General features: G+C 42.5%; 1 protein-coding gene across 13 annotated transcripts; it reads left to right on the top strand.

Moving 5' to 3' along the window:
• Window positions 1-395: 395 nt before the first annotated feature.
• On the top strand, window positions 396-21,947 carry PCBP2 (poly(rC) binding protein 2). Of its 13 annotated transcripts, none has more exons than XM_047868534.1 (15): window positions 398-602; window positions 2,984-3,125; window positions 3,684-3,707; window positions 3,799-3,831; window positions 4,207-4,323; window positions 5,851-5,982; window positions 6,991-7,119; window positions 8,128-8,214; window positions 10,057-10,149; window positions 11,275-11,316; window positions 12,575-12,647; window positions 13,150-13,188; window positions 14,135-14,187; window positions 15,092-15,261; window positions 21,516-21,947. In XM_047868534.1, exons 2-15 carry the CDS (start codon window positions 3,057-3,059, stop codon window positions 21,550-21,552), a joined length of 1,098 nt encoding a protein of 365 aa, XP_047724490.1. In that variant the 5' UTR covers window positions 398-602; window positions 2,984-3,056; the 3' UTR covers window positions 21,553-21,947. The 13 variants fall into 13 exon arrangements, with proteins under 13 accessions (XP_047724500.1, XP_047724496.1, XP_047724490.1 ...); XM_047868536.1 differs by having other exon boundaries at window positions 8,140-8,214; XM_047868531.1 differs by having other exon boundaries at window positions 399-602; window positions 14,132-14,187.
• Window positions 21,948-22,267: the final 320 nt, after the last annotated feature.

Raw genomic sequence — 22,267 nt, forward strand, 5'->3', positions numbered from 1 at the left:
TTCCCTCTTGTCTCCCTTTATCCATGGCGACTGCCAACTCTCTCCGTACGCACGCCTGGGATTTCCAATCTTTCCGCTAGGGGCCACTAACTTCCTCCCTGTTCTTACGCTGCCGCTCTATCATAGACTTAGCCATCGGCTACAAGGTATTGTCTCGTTGGTGCCGACGCTGTCCACGGAGCCGCTCTAGGCTGTAGGGAGGCCGTCCGCATTGCGTGGGGAAGGTTTGGACGACGCAGTCGCCTCGCCGGCCCCCGGGGCGGTTAGCGCTTCCGGGGTCGGAGGGTGCGCGGGGTTGAAAGCGGGCCGCTCCGCCCCGTCCCCCTCCCAGACCAGCAGAGGCAGCAGCCGGAGCAGCCGCAGCCTGCGCCCTCTCCCGCCCGCCCGCCCTCCGCCCGCCCGCCCGCCCTCCGCCGCCCTCCACCCGCCCCGGGGTCTCTTTCCCCCTTCCTCCTCCTCCTCCTCCACCCCCCCCTTCCTCCTCCGCCCGCCCGCGGGGCCCCCCTCGCCTTCCCGCCCGCCCCTATTGTTCCGCCCCCGGCCTCCCGCCCTTCCCCTTCCCGCCCGCTCCCCTTTTCCCCTCAGTCGCCTCGCGCCTGCAGGTAAGCTTCAAAATTCTCCCTCCGCCCCCGGCTATAGCTTTCTTTCCACTCTTGCCATCTTTCTCTGCGGGCTCCGGTCCTCGTCACGAGCCCCGGCCTCGCGTAGTACCGCGTGAGCGCCTACCCCCTCAGTCTGCCTGGCCGGCCATTCACGCGAGGCCCTGGCTCAGACGCGGCCTAGTAGGCCTCGCGCAAGGCCTACCCCCCTCCCCCCGCCTTTTCCCGGTGGCGGCTGCGCAGGAGTCAAGGAGGGCGCGCGCGCGGTAGGGGGGGCGGCGGTGGATTTGTTGGTTGAAGGGGGTTGGGGGAGGCGATGGCCGGCTTGCTGGCCGGGCGGGTGAGCGCGGCTCCCCGCGGGGGTCAGGCGCTGGCGCAGCCACACGAGGAGGCGCTACTAGCCCGGCCCCTCCCCCTGGATCGCAGCGCCCCCCCCCGACCGAACCGTTTATTTTTTTTCCCTTCTCTCTTTTCTAGTGGAGGGATGGGGGGGGGGGCATTTTTTAATTGGAAAATGCTTGGATGACCGAGGGGAGGGGGGCTGCGGAGTTAAAGAAAGGGTAAACGGGCTCCCAGTTACCGAGTTATTCAGGACGTTTTCTCGGGGTAACGAATTTTGAAATTAGAAAATGCCTGCCGGTATAGACCCAGGCCGAGCTATTTATAGGAGAAGGGGTAATGGACTGCAGGATTAACAGCTGGATTTCTGGGATTGGGTACATTTATATTAACCTAGGCGGGAGAGAAATGACAGAGATTCTTGGATGTTTGGAGTTAGAAATGCACGTCTGTGCCTTAATCAAGAAATGGCTTTCTAATAGGTTTTTCAGCTTTCCTGCTCTTTTGAACTTGTGTTACTGTGGTATTTGAAAGTGATTCCAGTTACATTTGTGTGGGGATAAAGAGTTAAACTGCCAGTTTTTTTTTTTTTTTAGCCATAGCTTATTAAAAAGTCATTCTTAAAGACGTAACGGTCTCCCTCGGCCCCCCTCCCCCCCCCCCCAGCACTGTTGTTTTTCCCTGAGTGAAAAGTGTTGAATTCTGGGATTTTGCCAACAATTCTATTTTGACAATGGGGCAATGAGGTGCCTTGGGGATGCAAAGTCTGTCTTTTTAATAATCTTATTTTGGAGGTAACCACAAGGCAGTTCGCCATATACAGCATGATCTGGCAGCAACTTAAACATTTTAAGTGTTTAGGGGATGGGCTTTGTGTTGGAACAAAGTTAAAACAGTGGCTGGTTTGTGAAGGGGGAAACTTAGCTGAAGGAGAGATCATTGATGTTGACTTTTGAAGGGATGGTTGCTAAAAATGTCACTGGTGAAATTTATCAACTTTGGAGAACCTTTTTAAAGCTAATGCTATTAGGTCCTAAGGAGGTATCATAGGAAAAGGTATATTCACAAACAAATTCTCTTTCTACGTTTGGTTAGTTATTCCAAGACAGAAATGTTAGGAATATTGTTTCAGATGATGGGTGGGGAAAGAGCTTTCTCTGTAGGAAAGGTTTATTCCTGCTGTTGCTTAAGACAACTATACAATAAATATTTAGCAGTAGTCTTATTTTCATTGTTTTCTTTGGAAGAAAATTTAAGATTTAATAGATTTGAATAAAGGTGGAGTGGTAACAAAGATTAATACGCAGAAGCAAGGCAGATTTTCAAATATGAGTGATTATCAAGTTGGGTCAGGAGAGGGGATGGGAGAAAGGACTCAGGATGTACTTAATGTATTGAGCCTTTTCCCAAAGGGGAATATGGAATCCCAGCCTTCATAGAAGGCTTTTCAGATAGTGCCATTTTCAGTGAGGTTGTTGATTTAAATCTTATTAAAATTATTTGGTGTCATCTATCAACATTTGAAATTGTAATGTGAGCTACCTCTAAATTTTTTTTTTAATCTAGAAATTGCTGCAAGTAAGAAAACTTAATGTGTCCTTTCTTGCTCTCAACCTGAGCGTGCTACTTAACAGGGAAGCAAAAGGTCATCTGTCTGTCTGTAGTTGATTACTTTGAGGTCTGGCCTCATGATTTCCAGGTGTTTCTGTATCCTGTCGAATCTTATTCTGTTGAAGGACAACTGGTGCACGTTCAGCACTTCCTTTGCAACCATTGCGGATTGAAGGAATCTTCCTCCTCCTCAGTCAGCGGAAACCTTACCATTAAGGACAGCAGACTGAAGAGTCTCTTTCCATACTCTATCAGAACCTGAGCTGTAAATGGTTGTCATTAGTGCAGTTGTGCTGGGTGTATACAAGCTTCCCAATGGATAGGCTGTCATATAAGGAAAAGAGTCAAAAAACATTTGTAACAGTGAAAGTGACTCTGGGAACTATTTCTCCTATTGTTTTCCCCCTCTGATTTTGGTCATGTTTGCATTTCAGTTTTTGGCTTCACCCCCACCAGTGACCAAAGACTTGACCACTCAAAGTCCAGCTCCCCAGAACACTGCTCGACATGGACACCGGTGTGATTGAAGGTGGATTAAATGTCACTCTCACCATCCGGCTACTTATGCATGGAAAGGTATGCACCAGCTTGGGAAATTGGGTCATAGTAACTGCTCGGGGAGAGGCCAGGAAGAGAGGGCATGCATCTTGGAGCTCATCAGATTAGCACTGTGGGGCATCTGGCTTTAGCAGTCTTCTCTATCAGAGTAGATGAGAGTGTAGTGGGAAAATGGACAGACTTTAGTAGGAAGCTCCACTGAGCAGGAAAGGCTTAACTAGAGGATGGAGCCAAAGACTCTCATACCTGGATAATAAGATTTTCCTCATCGAGGTTGGTGTAGCTTGTGATAAATAGATAACCTCCGCCAAGACAATTTTGGGAAACTATACAGATTTGGTACTTCAAAAAATAAGTTATGTTAAACACAGAATAGTATTTGATTATTTCTGAATCATTATTCCTTTAGTATTCTTTGGTACCTTCAGTTATGTTTTGAGCAAAGAAGAGAGTAAGCCTCCCTACTCCTCTTCCTAATAAATCTGAGTTTTTCCATTGTTTTGGACAGTTAAAAATTCCTTTTTAATATGAACACTTGAGTTTCCTCTTATTTGACACTAGTTTTCTCCATTGCAGGAAGTTGGCAGTATCATCGGAAAGGTAAGACTGTTTCACTTCAACTTTAATTACTATTTAGTCAGTCTTGGTTGAAACAGCAGTTGGAGCTCATTCTTGACTTTTCCTCTTACAGAAAGGAGAATCAGTTAAGAAGATGCGTGAGGAGGTGAGTTATAGGGGGCTGGGATGGGGGGGGGCTAGTTTAAGGGTTGTTAAAAGCCCTTAAAGGCAAAATTTTTATTTAATGAGCAATTAGAAGGAATCAATACTCCTATCTGGTGTTTTTCTGGCCTGGTTATTTGTAATCACATAATATGCTGGGAAATGTAGTTCCAGAAAGCCTCAATTCATTCAAGCTTTAAGCCAGCTTCTGTAGTGTTGAGGGCAAATATGAGCAATGTTTGAAATCCGAAATTGGCTTGTGTTAAGATCATGCGTATAGGTAGCTTCCTTGGTCATCTTATTTGGGAGGGGCTGTGTAATCTGTATATGCTCAGACTTTTTTGTCTGTTAACCTCTTGGCTTTGTTTTTTTAATCCAGAGCGGTGCACGTATCAACATCTCAGAAGGGAATTGTCCTGAGAGAATTATCACTTTGGCTGGACCCACTAATGCCATCTTCAAAGCCTTTGCTATGATCATTGACAAACTGGAAGAGGTTTGTTTTCACTCATTCCCCCCCTGAATCTTCATTTTAAAGTGCTTCTAGATAGCTTAGTGATTTTTCTAAGAGCTTTCTAAATTGAAGGCCAGACTGGATCATAAATCTGTAAATGGGTCCTTTACAAACCTCCTCTTCAGTGTTCCCAAAATTTAACCGTAAGTCACTTGAATCATTAAAAGGACTAGCTTGACTATTACTGAGGACTCAATGTAAAAAAAAAAAAAAAAAAAAAAAAAAAAAAAAAAGTGTGAAAACCCATTTTTTATTTTTATTTTTTGACCAGTAGTTTTGAAGGTATGATGGTATTGCATTGGTAAACTTCACGTCCTCTAATTTATAGTTGAATGAACTTAAATAAATGTGCTTTTGTTAGGTGCCCTGATGAACACTAATACATGCCATAAATAACATATTTTTCAACCTTGGGTGCAGTTGGGATTTTTAAGAAATTCAGTCTGATAACTTTGTGTCAGAGCTATACTTGGAGGAAGAGAATATGTTTTATAGGTTTTCAGAAGAAAATTATCAATGCCAGAAGTTTTTTGGCAGAAGGAAGTTTTGTTTTTGTTTCTTTTGTTCACCAAGATCCCTCAACCTTCAGATACTCTACAACCATTGCCCTAGGTCTTCAGCCTCCTCCCCCTCTTCAGTAATGCTGCTAATCATGCATTTGACACCACAGGCAGAGGAGAGCTATTGGCTGCTGCTTGGTTGGTGGTTGGATACTTAATGGTGCCTGAAATTTTATCCTGGCCAAGATCAGAAATGTTATCTTTTGACCTGCAAGGCCCTGCTAATCCAGAGCTTGAAGCTTAAAAAACATTCAGAAAATTTATTCGTACTTTAACATGTCCTTGACTTCAGGGGCTTATGTTTAAGCACTTTTCAGGTCTAGCTACTACATAGTGATTAGGCTGAGAAGTGATGTTTAAACCACTTAATCTTCAGAGGGCTAAATTTAACTAGGTTAAAACCATGACTTTTTGGAAGTAGCATATTATGGGAAAGACAGTGGGCTTTGGAGCCAATACAGTCTTTTAATTTCAAATCTATAGCTTTTTAGATGTGATTGGGACGAGTACTTGGCCTCAGTTTCATTGTTTGTATAATGGTGATTTTACCAAGAAATTAAAACAAATAGAAACACTTGCTTAATCTTTCTAATTTTTCTAAGAGAACAGAATTGGTTATTCGAATTTGGGGTTGCATTGTTTCATCTGAATGTTTTAATTTTGACTTTGATATTGTTTCCCTTTACAGTCAATTCTGATTTCCAAAACAGTCACTTTTCTTCCTCCATGAAAGAAACTGTATTTAGGGATAATCAGAGGAAGTTTATAGGTGTTTTTATCTTTAAGGAAATAGTTGTTTTGGGGGTGGAGGGGGTAATATTTGAACTTTTGTTGATGGTAGATCATGACTGAAACGTCCCTTAAAAGGTTAAACGGTTCTTTTATAGCAGTTGTGGGTCCCAGGGATCTGCTTAAACTTAGATTCTTGTGTTCTCATTTCTTTTTGAAGGACATCAGCAGCTCTATGACCAATAGCACAGCTGCCAGTAGACCCCCAGTAACCCTGAGGCTGGTGGTCCCTGCTAGTCAGTGTGGCTCTCTCATTGGGAAAGGTGGTTGCAAGATCAAGGAAATACGAGAGGTTGGTGACTTTTGTCGTCTTGAAAATGTTAATTATTCTAAATGTGGTTTTCTCTGTTAATAGCTCTTAGTATGGCTTGGAAAAGTTAACGTTTGCAATGAAGGTTGTTACCAAAAGTAGTAGTCCTAGACGATTATGATTTAATTGTGTATTGGGAAGGAAAGTATTACACAGTTGACACATGTATATAAATAATGTGTAGGATGGTTTTTGTTTTTGTTTTTTGGTTTTGTTTTTACAATTCATTTATCTTAACAGTAAGACAGAAGGTTAACCAGAATTTCTGTTGCATATGATCTGTTTCCATTTTTCATTTGGCAACTTTTCCATGAGACTATATGCTTTTTTTGTGTGTCTGAAGAGATTAGAGTTTGATATGGAATGACAGCAAATATTTTCCTTGGCCAAACACCTAAATAGCAAGGGGAAAACAGGAAAGTATATTAGGATGTAGTTGTAATCCTGCTCCCTTTTAGGCTGGAATTTACATTGAATTACGGAAGCTTTTAATAGTATCTGGGAGTTACTAAATTGGATATTGGAATGAAATTTGAATGGCTTCTAAAGGAGTTTTTGGGATCATATTGTGCATGCCAGAAGAGCAGGGATTTTGGTTTTGTTTGATGTATTCCAAGCAACCTGGAATGGTGCCTGGTGCATAGAAGGGGCGTTATATAAATATTTGTTTAATAAAAGAATGAAAAGTGGGTGATATTTGTGGGGACTTTGATGGCTTACGAAGCTGTCATTAGCTGAAAGAAAACTATCTAGTAGGACCTTTTTCTTGAGAGCAGCTTAAATTTAGGCTGTTACTGACTTCCAGAGGCTAATTTATTTATAACTGTGATTAAACAGTCCTATCTGGAATAAGGGAAGAGTGGGAAGGGAGGATAAAAAGGGTAAAATAGGAAATGGGATAAGTATCGCTGCTGCACAATTACTGCTTGGGGAATTGGAAGAGCATGAATAGTTTTTCTGATTTTTAAAAATTTTCTTTCTACCCCAAAGAGTACAGGGGCTCAGGTCCAGGTGGCAGGGGATATGCTCCCCAACTCAACTGAGCGGGCCATCACTATTGCTGGCATTCCGCAATCCATCATTGAGTGTGTGAAACAGATCTGCGTGGTCATGTTGGAGGTAAGCCCTCAGGCTCATGCTGAGAATGGGGGGAGGGTGATTCTAGGGAGACAGACTGATCTATATTTAGTAAGACTAGAATTAGGTGAAGCTGTTAGAAGCCTCCAGTGGGGGTGGGGAAGAGGTTCTGTGAGTTCATATTTTCCTCCCCCCCCCCCCCACTTTTCTTATAGTCTGAGCAAAAATAGAAACTGTTAAGCAGCCGTGATCTTTTGGTTAACAGCAATTCTAGCAGGGTTGGTAGGGGACGATTCACTACTTGGTCTGAGTGGACAAAATATGTAACTGGGTTCCAGAGAAACTGAGTTAAGTTGCCTTTTGGATTACAGTATTTTGGCTATGTGCAACTTTGACGTATTCTTCAAATTAATTTCCATGTTTTAAGACAGGATTATATTCAAAATATTTCTATGTGAAAAAAAACTTACCTGTGATGGTGTTTATGAATAACTTGTGAGGTCCTGGTAGTATATGCTATCCAGTTAAAACAAGAATAGCAAAATTAAGGGAAAATAAAACATTTAGAACTGCCATTGAGATGTTCCTATATTCGTGAGAAAAGAATTTTCAAGTAGAATTTAGGAAAATGTTGATTGAGCCTTTGAACTACTTACCGTGTATATTTCTCCAGGCATAATATTTGTGTACTTTATTTCATTTCCTGTTTAGGCCAAAATGTAAGATCCTAAATTACCAACTTCATATATACACATAGAGGTTTGTCATGTTCATTAGTTTTATTTGAAAACATGGAAATAATGCGTAAATTATTACAGGGGAATCTGCCTTGATGAGAATTAGTGTGAGCTGTGTAGTCCACGGACCCATCTTACTGCTTTAAAGGCAAATAACTGCAGATGATTTGAGATTAGATCTAGCCAGAGACAACGTTGGTAGGTGAGGGGATGGAAATTAATACAGTTTTTAATATAACTGACCTGTGTGAGCTTAAGCCACACAGCTGAAGCAGCTTTGAAACCTTATCTCTTTTTGTTTTTTTCCCCTCTGACTCTCTCCCAGTCCCCCCCGAAGGGCGTGACCATCCCGTACCGGCCCAAGCCGTCCAGTTCTCCAGTCATCTTTGCAGGTGGTCAGGTAAGAAAATTCTTATTGGTGGGCTACAATGAACAAGGATTATATTTGAAATGTAAACTTTGCCAGCAGCACACCAGGCCACTCTGCATGCTTGCTGAAACCTATACTCTGGCCATAGTTTGACCTGCTTTTAGTTTTATTTTTTGTACTGGAGAAAGCTCTGAATGCCAAGCTCTTAATTTTTAGCAGGCAATGGGAGTTTTGTAGGCACTCGGAAGAGGTAATTTACTTGGTAATTTAAGGTGGGTTGGGTTAGAAGAAAGGGTTAAATTGCCTTGGTGTCACTACTTCTCTCCCTTCCCCCCCACCCCATCCATGCTTTTTAATGTGTGGGGTGTTCTTTAGAGGTCTGAATAAAAGCAAAGAATTGGACCTCTGAAGGAGATTCTGGATGGTGGTCTCAAAATTGGGGGGTTCCTAAACTTGAGTGTCCTACAAACTTCCCCTCCCCCCCCACCTCACCTCCCCTACTCCTACCCTTTCACTCCCAAACTCCAGTGTGTTGTTCCCCCAGACTCTTAACCTCATAAGCTGGTTTGAACCCACATGGCATAACTGAAACCAGCCCGGGGTAAGGGTTCAGTGTGCAAGAATAGAAGGGGGAGAGCATGTTGGGCTGTGGTGCTATGACCTTTGGTGTTAGAGTAAGAACACCAAAGCACCCCCTTGGCCTCTTTCTACTTCACCCACCTAAACTCTTGATCTTTGGCATATGGTTTATTCTGAAGTTAGATTTTTATGACAAGAGCACGGGTTAGACCCAGGGTAGTTTTATGCTTTGTTGTTAGTATTTGAGGAGTAGGTAGGTCAGTTTTTTAAATGTTGGGGTTCAGGTTGAAATAGTGACCTTCAATTTGGTGGCTGCCTAAGCAAGCAAGTACATTGTTCAAAATGCCTTTTCCCAATGAGGGGTTGGCCTGTTACAAGCACACTTAATTAGTTCCATCTTGTGTTTGAATTGGGGGAAGCCTGAACGAAGTCCATCCCATTCACATTCTATTTTGAGTTGGCATAAAACTGAACAAGAATTTGCGGACTTAGTTTGTCATGTGCTTCTGGGAGCTTTCACAAGAAATTAATCATGTCACAGTATTACCTTGAGACAGTTTAGTACCTTGCTTTATAGAAACTGGATTGGTCAAAGGGTTCCGATAGTCTGGATAGTCAGGCAGGATAAACAAAGGCCCAGAGTCAGTATAGTATAGCAAGGAGGCTTAGCCTTAGGAGTTTTCCCTTCTCCCCAGGAACTCCATGTTCCTGCTCTTCTGGATTCTTCCACTCCCATTTGGGATTGTAAAGAGTCCCATGTTGCATAGCAGCAATTCTCTCTATAATTCTTCATTTCCCTTTCCTTTCCTCCTCTTTCCACCTCCCCCTTCTTACCTCTTTGCTTCCCCCCACCCTCCCCCACCCTTTATTCAGTTGACCACCCTCTAAAGGCTTGCAGCTTCTTTCATGAGTGGCCCTTATTATTCCACGGGCCTTTTTAAATGGACCCATTTATGCAACGTCCACAGATGGACCTGTATCTTTTGTTCCTTTGTGACAAAAGTGGGCTCTATAGGGGTTCAACTTAATCCCACAGTGACCAGTAGCTGGCATCAGCTCTGTTGCCCCACCCCTTCATTCTTACTGAAAATAGCCCAATTGTGCAGTGTGATACCTGCCACAAGGTAACTTTTTTTTTTAAATTCACTGATTGCAGCTCGTTTCAAATTGTGTCGTGAGCTCCTTTTTAAAGGAAAAGAAAAAATTAAACAACTTTTTTTGTGTGAATTTCATGCTGGTGACAAGGTGCCGGATTGACAGCCCTGGAGACTGAAATCCTCTATTTATCCACAGGACAGGTACAGCACAGGCAGCGACAGTGCGAGCTTTCCCCACACCACCCCGTCCATGTGCCTCAACCCTGACCTGGAGGGACCACCTCTAGAGGTGAGAGGGGATGTTCAGTCTCCAAGGCTCACTCAATCCTTCCGCCTCAGCCGAGACTGCCAACACGCGGGGGGCCAGTGGCGCTGGTGATTTTTGTGCTGTGGACACCACCTGTCCACGGGGACCTGGACTGACCCCCCCCACCTCATTTCACACAGGCCGCGTAGCCCACCAGATGGTAACACCAACTCTTTTTTTTCTTTTTTTTTCCTTTTTTTTCCTTTTTTTTTTCCTTTTTTTTTTTTCCTTTTTTTGTTGTTGTTCAACCCTTCTTCCCCATCTCCCACTCTTCCTATCCCATTTTCACCTTCCCACCCCCCACCTGGGTGCACTTTTGGGGGTACTGGCCACTGTGATGTGAAAAGCTTCACATCCTGTTAACCAGCCACTCCTTCCCCTCCCTTCCTGTTCCTCCTTGTCCCCCACCCCATTGCCCTGAAGACCCAGCTCCCTTTTCGGAGGTTATGGTGTGGGGGGAGGAGGGTGTAGTGGGAGCTGCAAGTGCCTTTTATGGAGTGGGAGGTGGGAGAAGGTGCAGGATTTAGAACACAGTGATTTATTTTATTTATTTGTGTTCCTGTGATCAGCTCCCTAGTGTTAGGGATTAAACTAGCTTCTAGTGCACTTAAGGTCTTTAGGCAGATGTAGAAAAAAATTAGATAGGGAAAGGGAAGTGTTATAGAACATGCTGTATAGGTTTATGCAGATACAAACATTCATGTCACCATGATTGGCATAAGGGTTGGGGTGGTTGAGGGAAGAGACCATTTTCCTCCTAGGCTGTCTTGTACAGAGGGAGAAAGGGGGCTTGGTCAATCGAGGCATTCCTTAATCCACTTCCCACCTTTTCATTAAGAAACAAATGTGTATTTTGCCTTTGATTGCAGGGAACTTGGCTCCCTTCATAGGCCTCCTGGAATAAGTCATCATATTTAGGTTTCAAAGAAAGCCAACTCAGGTCTGACTGTATTTGTGAGATACCATCTACTGCCTCAATCTGTGGCCTCCCCCATCTTTAGTTCAACTCTGGCTTCCTGGCTAGTTGAAATCTGTCTCCCCCTCTCCCTCTGGGTGGCTGTCCCTGATTGGTTTTTTTTAATAGGAACTGTTTTCCTCCTTTTGTAGGCCTATACCATTCAAGGACAGTATGCCATTCCACAGCCAGATGTAAGTTTTGTTTTCACTTCTTGTTTTGAAAAGTTCCCTTTCCCATCCAAAATTGTCTCACTCTTTCTTCCACATAGGCAGAAGTGAGTTGGGTCTTAAGCATATGGAGTATTGTTTTCCTCACAAGGTGAACCCCATCTTTTGGCCCTTAAATAATCTGTAATCAGGGCATAGTAGCACCTTGTTTGCCTTCTGATAATATAATCACTGGAAATTATAATCCAGCAAATTATTAGATTCTATTTTATCCTGTTTTCCAGATTACTGTGTCTAAAAAAGAAATGTTCTGTGGTGTATTATCATTTGTTATTCCAGGGCACAGTCTAAATTGACAGTGGACTGACTGCATCTCTTCATGGAGTCCTTTCTGTGGGGGAGGAGTGGGAGGTTGGGTTTGCCCTTGCGTACTGTATTCCTCAATTTGAGGTGACAATTTAAAAAGCATCTGGAGGGGTGGAAAAGGGGCTTATTTACACAGGGAAGAATAAGAAGCTGAATATTTGGGAATTCAACTCCATAAAACTTTTCTTGCCACTAAAAACTCTTACTTAAAAGTGCTGGTATTCAGATTTCCTTTAAGGGCATTTTCTTTCTGCACTTTTCTCTATCATTACTAACCCTTTCAGGTGCTGAGCATTAGACTTGGGAACTTGGGTTTGGTTCTTGGTTAGTGTTTGGCCCAAGAGAGAAAGTAGCCTTGAGGAGGGATTGTTGTAGAACTGCCAGGGTAGTGTATATATAGGTGAAGAAGAAAAGCTGTAGAAATCTTTTGGTGAGGGGGTGCTGAGTCCAGTTTGGTTTCATCTTAATCTTTCTCCTCCTTGCAGTCTCCCTGCCCCCTCATCTCCTTCCCTCCTCCTGATAATGACAGAACCCTGCATGGTGTGTTTCCCTAGCACCACTGCACAGTTTGTTTACCTAGCCTGTCTGTGCTTGTCCCTGGGGCAACTGTTGCAATGGCTGCAAACACCTTCATTAAGTAGCCCACAAGGGGATGGTTGTTGGGCAGGTGCTGCTGCTTTTCTTTTACACACCCAAAATGCATTCATTCTCTTTACTGTGCCCTTTCTATTTCTAACCCTTACCTTCATATTTTGCCCCATCCCCAGGATTGTGGTATAAGCCCCATCCTATGTTGTAGTTTGAGTAGTAGAGTCAACTTTGGGGATCAGGAGCTCTGCATTTTCAAATTTGAATGTGCGTGAGCCCTGGCTCTCTTACTCTTCTAATGCCAACCTCTCCTGTTTCCTCCCTGCAGTTGACCAAGCTGCACCAGTTGGCAATGCAACAGTCTCATTTTCCCATGACGCATGGCAACACCGGATTCAGTGGTATGGATACCTCAGTGTTTATTTCTGTAAGGTGTAGTGCAAGACAGAGGCCAGCCCCAAGGTCTCAGTTTGACATCTGTTTAAAACATACTTCGTTACCCAGCATCCTGCTGGTTTAAACTTGCCTGTCTTCTATCGCTAAACTGAAAGAGGTAATGTGTTTGTTAACTTGGTTTTCATTTGGGGTGAGTTATTCTAATAAAAAATAAAATAAAAAAAGGCCCTGGAAGGTTTGGGGTGAGGTCTGGGGATGCTTGTCAGGCAAAGGGTAGGCTGATATTTCTTCTAACCCATCCTCACTGCTGCCCCTTTGATCTGATTGGCACCCCCTTTCTCTCCACCAGCTATTCACAGATCTGGGTAGAGAATCCATTTGTGCCAAATTGTGTAGTTGTTTTTGTTTTGTTTTGTTTTTGGGGTTTTTTTTTTCTGTATAAGGAATAACTTGTCCGATAGGGTTAGGATGAGACCACCAAACTCATTTTCACTTGTATCTTAACAGGCATTGAATCCAGCTCTCCAGAGGTGAAAGGCTATTGGGGTAATGATTAAAAAAAAAAATCTGTAGTATTCTACTGTTATATTAATAAACTGGTGGGAGTCTTGTTTCACTGCCCATGACATACCAGCAACATGCACATGGCAGAAAGGAGCTGAGAGAGCAAAGGGGTGGGCCTGGTGCCCCTGAGGGTCCCTTGATGGATCTGGCCAACCCCCTTCTAAAAATGTTGAGTTTAGCAGCCACAGCTGAGAGCAAGACTAGCTTTGAGAGTTAGCCAGCTGACCTGGTTGGGTCCAGATGTCAGTATTATTGATGGGTATGAGTGTTTGCTAATGGGATTTTTTTCTTTTTCTTTGGAAAACAAAATAAAAACCAGAACAAATTACTGAGCAATTGAGCAAAAGACAGGGAATAAATCTGGAGAAATAAACTTTCCTCACCTGGCTGCCATTTCATTCTCTCTGACCTTCAAGTATAGGTTAGGATTGGGGGAGGTGTTAATCTGATACAGGTATATTTAAAGCAACTCTGCATGTGTGCCAAAAGTCCATGGTACCCAGTAACAGGCATGATATTGGCACTGGTGCTAGTGAGCATCAGGTGAGATAAAATTGGAACACAACAGCAGCAGGAAATCCTAAGCAGAAAAGGGGAGCAGTGCAGAAGGACTTGGTTAGATTTTGGTCCTTTTTGAGTATACTACATTCCCTTGCCCCTTGCTTCCATCCCCTTATATGCTAATAGGCTGGGCTTTGCAGGAAATGGCATGAAATCAGCTCTTCTGAGTGTACAGAGGAACCTTTCCAGCATTATTTCTGTACCCTTTCCCCCTCTTTCCTCTTTGGAGGCTTCCAAGTTAGTGATGAATCCCAACAGCCAATGCTGGGTTTCCAGTTTGTTTCCTTCTGTTAGGTTAATGTGCAAATCAGTGGGGGGTTTGTATGCTTTGCATTGAACTTCCTTGCTCTCTTCTGTCTTTTAGCAGGTTTGGATGCATCTGCTCAGACTACTTCTCATGAACTCACCATTCCAAACGATGTAAGTATAGTTAATAGGGTTTCATGGGATAAAAAAGTGTTGATGCGGTGTCATGCCACTTACAAGACCTAGGGAAGAAAGTGGGTTTTTTTAAAAAGATCCCAAATTAAAAATTTTAGAGTATGTAGAATCTGAATAAAAACTGATGGAGAAAATTGATAACACTATTGTGTTGAGGTTTCATGAGGCAGAAAGAACCTTTTTGTTTCAGATAGAATACCCCATTGGCCTTGGCTTCTTGTATATATCTGAAGCCTTATACTTAAAGCAGCAGTTGAATGTTCTGTGTTGTCCAGCATAATAGTCACTAACCACATGTGGCTATTTAAATTGTGAGAATAATAAAATAATAACCTCAGTTTCTCAGTCTCACTATCTACATTAAATGTGTTCAGTATCACGTTATTAGAGTACAGTATCAGACAGTATGAATGGAGACCCAAGTTTTTACTTTTTTCTGAAGGAAAAGCATTCGAAATTAGCCAGATTTCTTACCGGTGTATTAAAATGGTAATCATAGCAGGATGAATTTGGCATCTTTGTTGCCAAAAACTAGAGACCTTTATTGTCCCTTGCCATGATAAACTGGTTTGTTACGATGTTGCCAGTTTTATTTTGTCTAGTTAGTACCCTGAGGAAATAAGCTGATGCTACTAGGGAGTCAGTCAGCTGAGAGTTGGCTCTGACCTGTTAGTGGTCAGACAAAACAATAGGGCACAAGTTGAGATGCAGTCTGTAACTCAAGTTTTGAAATCAGGAGTGAGTAGAGTGTGTAGAATGCAGATAGTAGTTTCTGTTCCCATTATCGTGGACTGGAGCTATAAAAGGCCGGAGGGGTAGGATGGAATTCTTGGACCTAGCCATGCAGTTCTTAATTTGGTGTGCCTTGTTTTTTTTCCTTAAGTTGATTGGCTGCATAATCGGGCGCCAAGGCGCCAAAATCAATGAGATCCGTCAGATGTCTGGGGCGCAGATCAAAATTGCGAACCCAGTGGAAGGATCTACTGATAGGCAGGTTACCATCACTGGATCTGCTGCCAGCATTAGCCTGGCTCAATATCTAATCAATGTCAGGTAAGGGTTCCCTCCCTGCCTTTTTTGTCTTGTTGGTGGCAACACAAGTAATGTGTGTTTTGGGGAAAGCTACAATGTATTACTAAATGTGGGAGTGTTTGGGGGATGGGAGTGGGGATGGGTGGAGATGGCAATAAAGTTTAAGTCTAGCCCTACTTTTTAATCCATTTTTAGTGTAGCAGAGGAAGTAACCAGATTGTAATAAAATTGTATGGGGGAGGGGGACAGAAGGCTTGCATTTGACTTGCTGTTTTTAGGAGTGGAAAGAGTATGACTTCACTAGCAGAATAGTGCTCTGACTAGAGCACCCATAGTGACTTAAAACCAAATGTAGGTCTTTTGCTGTACGTATCATAGACCAATATTTCTTTCATTGATTGGGTTTAGTCTCCAGAACGCCCTAATTGATACAAGAAAAATGTGTGACAGCAAGGTAGTTTCTGGGAAGCAACCATTACCACTTACTCTGAAAACATCCATTTTTCTCAAATTGCAAATGTGTTCCATTGTTCACAGCTTGTGGGAAAGGGGAGGCTTAGGTTTGGGAATATTTCAGAAATGTCTAGTATGTTTTCCTTCTTTCTTTTCTCTCTCTTTTTTTTTTTCCCCCACCATCTCATACCTTAATGACTTCTGAGGTTTCATTTTTCTTTACCAAACCGAGCTGATGTTACCACACAAGATAGTTGTAGCAGGACCATTCCAGTGGGCATTCTACAAGGCATTTATATTTCTTGCTTTCTCAGCACAAGTGCTTAAGTCATGTTTTTAATTGCTTACTAACATTCTAAGCCAGTTAGCCATTGCCCAAGGGGCTTAGCCATCCTTTTTCTGTAGATTTTTGTCTAGTTGTCATTTACCTCTGTTAAAACTGTTCAGTCTTTGTTGCGCATAAAAGGTGTTAAGAGTTCAGGGGAAAGGAATTCATACAAATGAAGTCCATATTACATTTATAGTCACTGACTTTGTATTTATTCCATTGTCTTTTATCTCCTGGTTAAGAATTTATCAATTCCCCAGTGGTTTTGACTTCTGCCTGAAGCCTTTTAATGTCTTGAGGTACTTACTAGTATTTATGCAAAAAAAGACTTTTTTGTGTCTAGATCTGCTTTCTTCTGCTACCAAGCACATCAAATTCTTAACATTTTAGTGTGAAATGGTGGTAAACTTTCTACATAGGCTGTTTGGAAAGGTTTGTTGTCTTGTTTCTAATTGGGGTATGGGGAGGAGTTAAGTGGCGAGAATCATGTTCTTGGAAGCTGGAGATGGCTTTCTTCTGCTTGGGTAGGCTTGCTCTGAATATTGTCAGGTAGTGCTTAAATGGAAGCGGTTTGTTTGACTCCTGTACCTGGGTCAGTGTCTACATTGGAAGGAACCAGAACTTCACCAGAGTTTCCTGATTCAGTCACTCTTTTCAGGATCATCCTTATTTTATTGAATGGCTGGTTATTTAGAGTCATCCTATTTAATGAAACTGTCCAAACTGAATTTGTGTTACAACTTTTTAAAGCTTCATTTAACACCGAAGCAAAGACTGTACATGCACAAAGCTTACTCTTCACTTCCCCATCTTGGCCTAGTTTGAATACAAAAAGCAAACTAGTTTTACTACCAGGCAAGAAAGATTTCTCTGCTTTCAGTAATGGAGTCTGAGTGTTTCTGCTTATTCTGTCAGTCTGAGTCCTTTCTTTATCCCCTGCTTTATGGATTGTAAGGGTCTCTGGACTTCGGTAAACAAAATGGAATCTTAAGAGGAGGGTCCCTGCCCTTAAAGAGTTAAACTTGTGGGGCAGGTTGTCCAGACAGTTCTCAGCAAATACTGCAGTTCTGCTTTAGAAACATGCAGGCATTTGGGAGCTGCCAGGTCATTACTATTATTTAGAGTTTATTTTAAGAATAGAGGCGTATTTTTATATTTTTAAATGAGGTTTTCAGCAGTGCAGGAGTATGTTCCAGTTCTGTAAGGTCTCTATTAGAAGTATGATCAGGCAAAAACAAAAGGCTTTTTTTCTCACCCCCTCCTCCTACCAGAAATGAAGCTTTCCTAGTTCTTATCTATACTTCTGTTCTCAGCATTTTTCTTTGAAAATGCTACATTCTTTAAAGTTTTGAAATTAGTGACCTACTTTGGTTTCTTGTCCTTTCCCATCGTGATATATTGGTTAGTTTGCTGTGGAGATGGAAGCAAACTTCAGTGCTAGGGGGAAAATTTTCTAATTCTGTATAATATTCCACAGCTTCACAAGTGATTGGTGGGTGAGAGACATTTGTTCTTTGTTTGGAGATTGATACGAGTGTTGTTTCATTTTCTACTTTGAAATCCTTTGACTCCTGAGTTGGATTCATGTGTCAGATACATGGAAGTGTGCTCTGTGTGATTTCTTTTCTCAGTCTGTCAGCTTTTCCTTCACCATAGCAGTTTTAAATAGCATCGTGGAATGGAATTTGGCAAAGTATACATTTTTAGAGGGTGGGACACAGACTTAAAGAAAGGTAGCTTATCACAAGTTGGTATTAGGTCTTCCTAATGTGCAACCAGAGGCACTTAACTGGTAACAAGCAGTTTTTGTCCTGTACTTTTTCCCTTTTGTGGTCTTCCCTTCCACCCACCCTTTTTTTTTTGTTCCTTTTTTTCCTCTGTTACAGTTTAGAAAACGCTAAACCCTCCTCCCAGGCAGCCTCCGTCACGATCCCTGATCACCTCAGCATCAACCTCTCTCAACCCTCCACCCCTTCTTCTTCTTCTTCCTCCTCCACCACCACCCCCTCGCTCGCCACAGCGGGGACCTCCGACGCACCCTCCAGCCTCCCCAACCCTCTTCCGACCGCCCCTTGTGTCTCCAGTCTGCTTGGCATGAAACCCATCCCTCTCCTGGCTCTAAATGTTGTGTCTGCTGCTAAGGGTACCGGGGCTTCAGCTACCACCACCACCACCTCTGCCGTGCCATGTGTAACTAACAAACTGAAAGGCGAGAAACAGAGATTCTCCCCCTACTGATTGAATATCTTGAGGCACCCCCTCAAGTATTCCTTGGTTTATTTTGTTTTTCTTTGTTAACATTGGTGAGAACCAAACAATTGTGAGCTTGTGACCGTTTCCTTTTTACTATTTTGGGAATAACAGGGTGGGGGTGGGGGCAATGGTAACCTGGGGTTAGGTTTAGGCCATTTCATCGGAGTGCCTGTTTCAGAGTCTGACTTGTTGAATTCTTTATCTAGAGCCACAGTTCTTGCTCTTCTTTTTCATTCTGTTACTTTTTTGTAGCTTTATTCTGCATTGCAATATAACAATGTGTTAGGCTCTGTGTTAATGAATAAAAGCTTCTCCGTTAACTTTTTTTTTTTTTTAATTATTTAATGGTTATCAGCAGGCCTTCCTGGCCAGATTTGTGTTTCTAGCTGTAATAAAGTTGCCACAGTAAGAACTTTAGTTGATTGTGTGCTGTGAAGGGTAAAGGGGTGGGGAGCTTGTGACCTGTGGCTACTCAATTTAGGGATTGTATAAAACTGACTCGGGCTTGTTTGTATCCCTGGTTAATTTAGTTGTTGTCCTTTGTCATTCCCCACAAAAGGAGATGGGCCTGCAGCGGATTAAATCCTGAAGGTCTTCCATAATTGCCATTAAGATTCTTTAGTGAAAACAGTTTCTCTGACTTCTAAAATCCCTTACCTTGCCAATAGCAGGTAACAAGGGTGTCCATCCCAGGCTTGTTTCCTCTGGTTAGTGGTTACTTTGAGGATCTTTTACAGAACATACATATAAAGAAGTTACTTCTTTACGAGGAGGCAAGTTGGGAAAAGTCCAATAAAGTTTGCTGGCTTTTGTCTGCGTTCCTCTGAATGAGAATTAACCCCTCTTCCTCTGACACTGGGTAGATCTGGAACAAGCAACTGTAACATCACCTAGAATTTGACAGGATTCCCCAGTCCTCCTAAACCAACCCTGATTAAGTCCCTTTACGCTTCCTTCTATTCCCTGCCCACCCTTCTGTCTCCCACCAGCCCTGTCATGAATTGAGAATTCTAAACTTGGAACCTTTAAGGTCAGCTATAACTCACCAATCCACTCCCTTATCAGATTAAAAAAAAAAAAGCCTTGGAGAATTTAAGTTCACAGATCACATGAGTGACTAGTTGGCAGTAACTACTTTCCCTCAAGTGTACTTTTAATCTCCCTGAAGCCTTATTTTCCTTATCCCAAGGACCACAGTTCTGTCTCCACAAAAGACCAGAAATGCTGTAGGTGTGATGGCAGAAGGCCTCTGATAGTCTTCAGTTCAACCTGAATGTATACGGTTCTTCGCAAGGCATTAGAGAACTAGTGTAGAAATTCCTGCCATCCGCCGCCCCCCACCCAGCACGCACACACACATCCCATTTGGTTTACAGTGTTAAAAAACAAACTAATTGCTTGTAAGTGTTGCAATGTATTATCTCATGCCATTGTGGTCCCTCAATCCCAGGTTGGCCCTATGAGTTAGTAACTTGTCCCAAAGTCTGCATGAGGAGCAACCTGTCCAGGTAGTTTTTCTTGTTAGTTGCTGGCTGCTCCTTTATCATATGGTCCAGCTTTCCCTTCATAAGCTCTTTCTGTAGTTACGACTTAATTTTGCTGGTACCATCCCCCCACCCCCCCAAGAGACCTGGTTTTTATTTTATCTAGTTCTTGATTAGAAGGCCTCTTTACCTAATGAGTATTCCCTAAAGGAGGATTGTGGGGAAGGAAGCAGAGGTTTAAGGTGTCGACTGCCACCACCAAAGGTACTTGATGTTCAATTTTTAAAAACTTCGGCTCCCCCATGTGGTCCTTCTATCATAGTGTCCTTTAGTGTGATTACGGTTGGGTTTTTCCCTTCTTGCCCCTTCTATACCTCCTGCCTCAATCAATGCTTAGGGTGTGTATAAATTCTGGATAGTTCTTTGAGTTCTTTTTGGTGCTAGAGTGTCATCACCTTCTTGCATGAACTTGATTTCTTTGGGTCCTAGATCTAAACTGTTTCCAGCAGCTCCTTTCCTAAAACTTCACTCCTCACTAAACTCTTTTGTTCAGGGCTTACAGTTTATGTTGCCCTAGGTCCTCCTATTTTGATGTTGGCAAGAATCAGCCCCGTTAAAGAACTATTCCCCTTTATGCTGAGGTAGAAATACAATTTCAGATATAAAATTAAATACAGTTTTGTAGTTGACCTATTTCCTGGATCTTGGGTGTCCTCGTCCCCCCCCCCCCCCCCGCCCCGTCCCCCCTTCAGACCAGCCTTTGACTTTACATTGTTGTGGAAGGGATGGAGATGACAAAATACCATTCATTTTCTTTTGACTAGATACCACAAATAGGTTATGACAGTTAAAGATTTTTATGAACTAAATTTAGGAATTGAAACTGTTACACATATAGTTCTGTTCAAAGTGGGAGCTAAGACTTGCTGACTGTGCAGTAATCAGTGAAGCAGACTAAATGCTTACTTTTCCATCAGAGCCCAAAATTGGGTTCCAGGACCTCAAATGATATTTTTGAGACAGAAGGCATCATAGCTGGGTATGTTTGGATGGAGAGTTTAGCTTAAGGAAACAACAGGTTTTCGTAGCTTCTAGAATGAACTAGGGAGTTGTTGAAACATGTTGGCTTCTGCTTTAAGTCCTAAAAACTATGGGTTGGGTATAATTCTTGACCCATACTTAAACTATACTTGCTGTTCTTTTAACATCTCCTAGCGTTTAGGATTTTCTTAATAGGAATAACCTTCACAGTGCTTAAAAAAAAAAAAACACCCCAGGACTGAAGCCTTTTTTGATGTTTCAACGTTAGCCTCATGAAGCTACTTTCAGATCAATGTTTCCTAAGCTGCTTTCTATCAGTAGCTTGGGAGGAGCTAAAATAAGCTCAGTAAAGAAAGAAAAGTTGCTTCTGTGTATTGTGACCCTGTAAGAGGAGGTTTTAGCGTGTGGCATATTTTTGGAAAGCATTTAACATCTCCCACAAATATTCCAAAGAGCATCATTAGAAGAACACCCACAGTTGGTAACAGAGTCTGTTTCCTTCTGTTCTGAGGTAATTTGGCTCAGGAAGCTTGGATTGCAGGGGTTACAGGATCCTGGTACCAAGTACCAATCCAACAAATCTTTAAACGTCTGCCTTGATACTGAAACACTATGTACTCCTTCACATCTCACCAACTAGGCTAACAGTTCTTGGAGGTGAGGTGCAGCTGGGCATTCAGAAAACTAATTTGAGTTGTTTATTTTTTGTGTTACAGGCTTTCCTCGGAGACGGGTGGCATGGGGAGCAGCTAGAACAATGCAGATTCATCCATAATCCCTTTCTGCTGTTCACCACCACCCATGATCCATCTGTGTAGTTTCTGAACAGTCAGCGATTCCAGGTTTTAAATAGTTTGTAAATTTTCAGTTTCTACACACTTTATCATCCACTCGTGATTTTTTAATTAAAGCGTTTTAATTCCTTTCTCTGTTCAGCTGTTAATGCTGAGATCCATATTTAGTTTTATAAGCTTCTCCCCTCCCCCCTTTTTTTGGCTCATGAATTTTTTTTTCTGTTTGTCATGGAAATGTAAGAGTGGAATATTAATACATTTCAGTTTAGTTCTGTAATGTCAGGAATTTTTCAAAAAAATTAAAAGATGGACTGGAGCTTTTTCTTTGTGAATAGAAACTGGATGCCACAGTGATTCATGTGGGTTTTATTCCTGTTGTCTTGCCGTTCTCTTTGCACCTCTTATGCCTCAAAGGACAAGGACCCTGCTTGGGTTTTGAATAGAAGGCTTTATTCCAGTTAAGATGTTTTCTTCTGTTTTACCACTCCATCTTTTTTTTTGTAGCCCTTGATCCAGTGTTCCCTTGAGCCTTCATTGCAAAGTGACCTAATAGCTGTTGCAAGCTGGTTGTGTGCCCTTTGTCCGAAAGTTTGGGGGTTAAATTTTCCTAGGACTTGTCTGCAGAGAGTAGGCAAGCACTTCCACTGGATGGGCGGTGGGGTGGGGAAGGAAGG

This window comes from Prionailurus viverrinus, chromosome B4 (genome assembly GCF_022837055.1).
Source record: "Prionailurus viverrinus isolate Anna chromosome B4, UM_Priviv_1.0, whole genome shotgun sequence".
Lineage (NCBI taxonomy): Eukaryota > Metazoa > Chordata > Mammalia > Carnivora > Felidae > Prionailurus > Prionailurus viverrinus.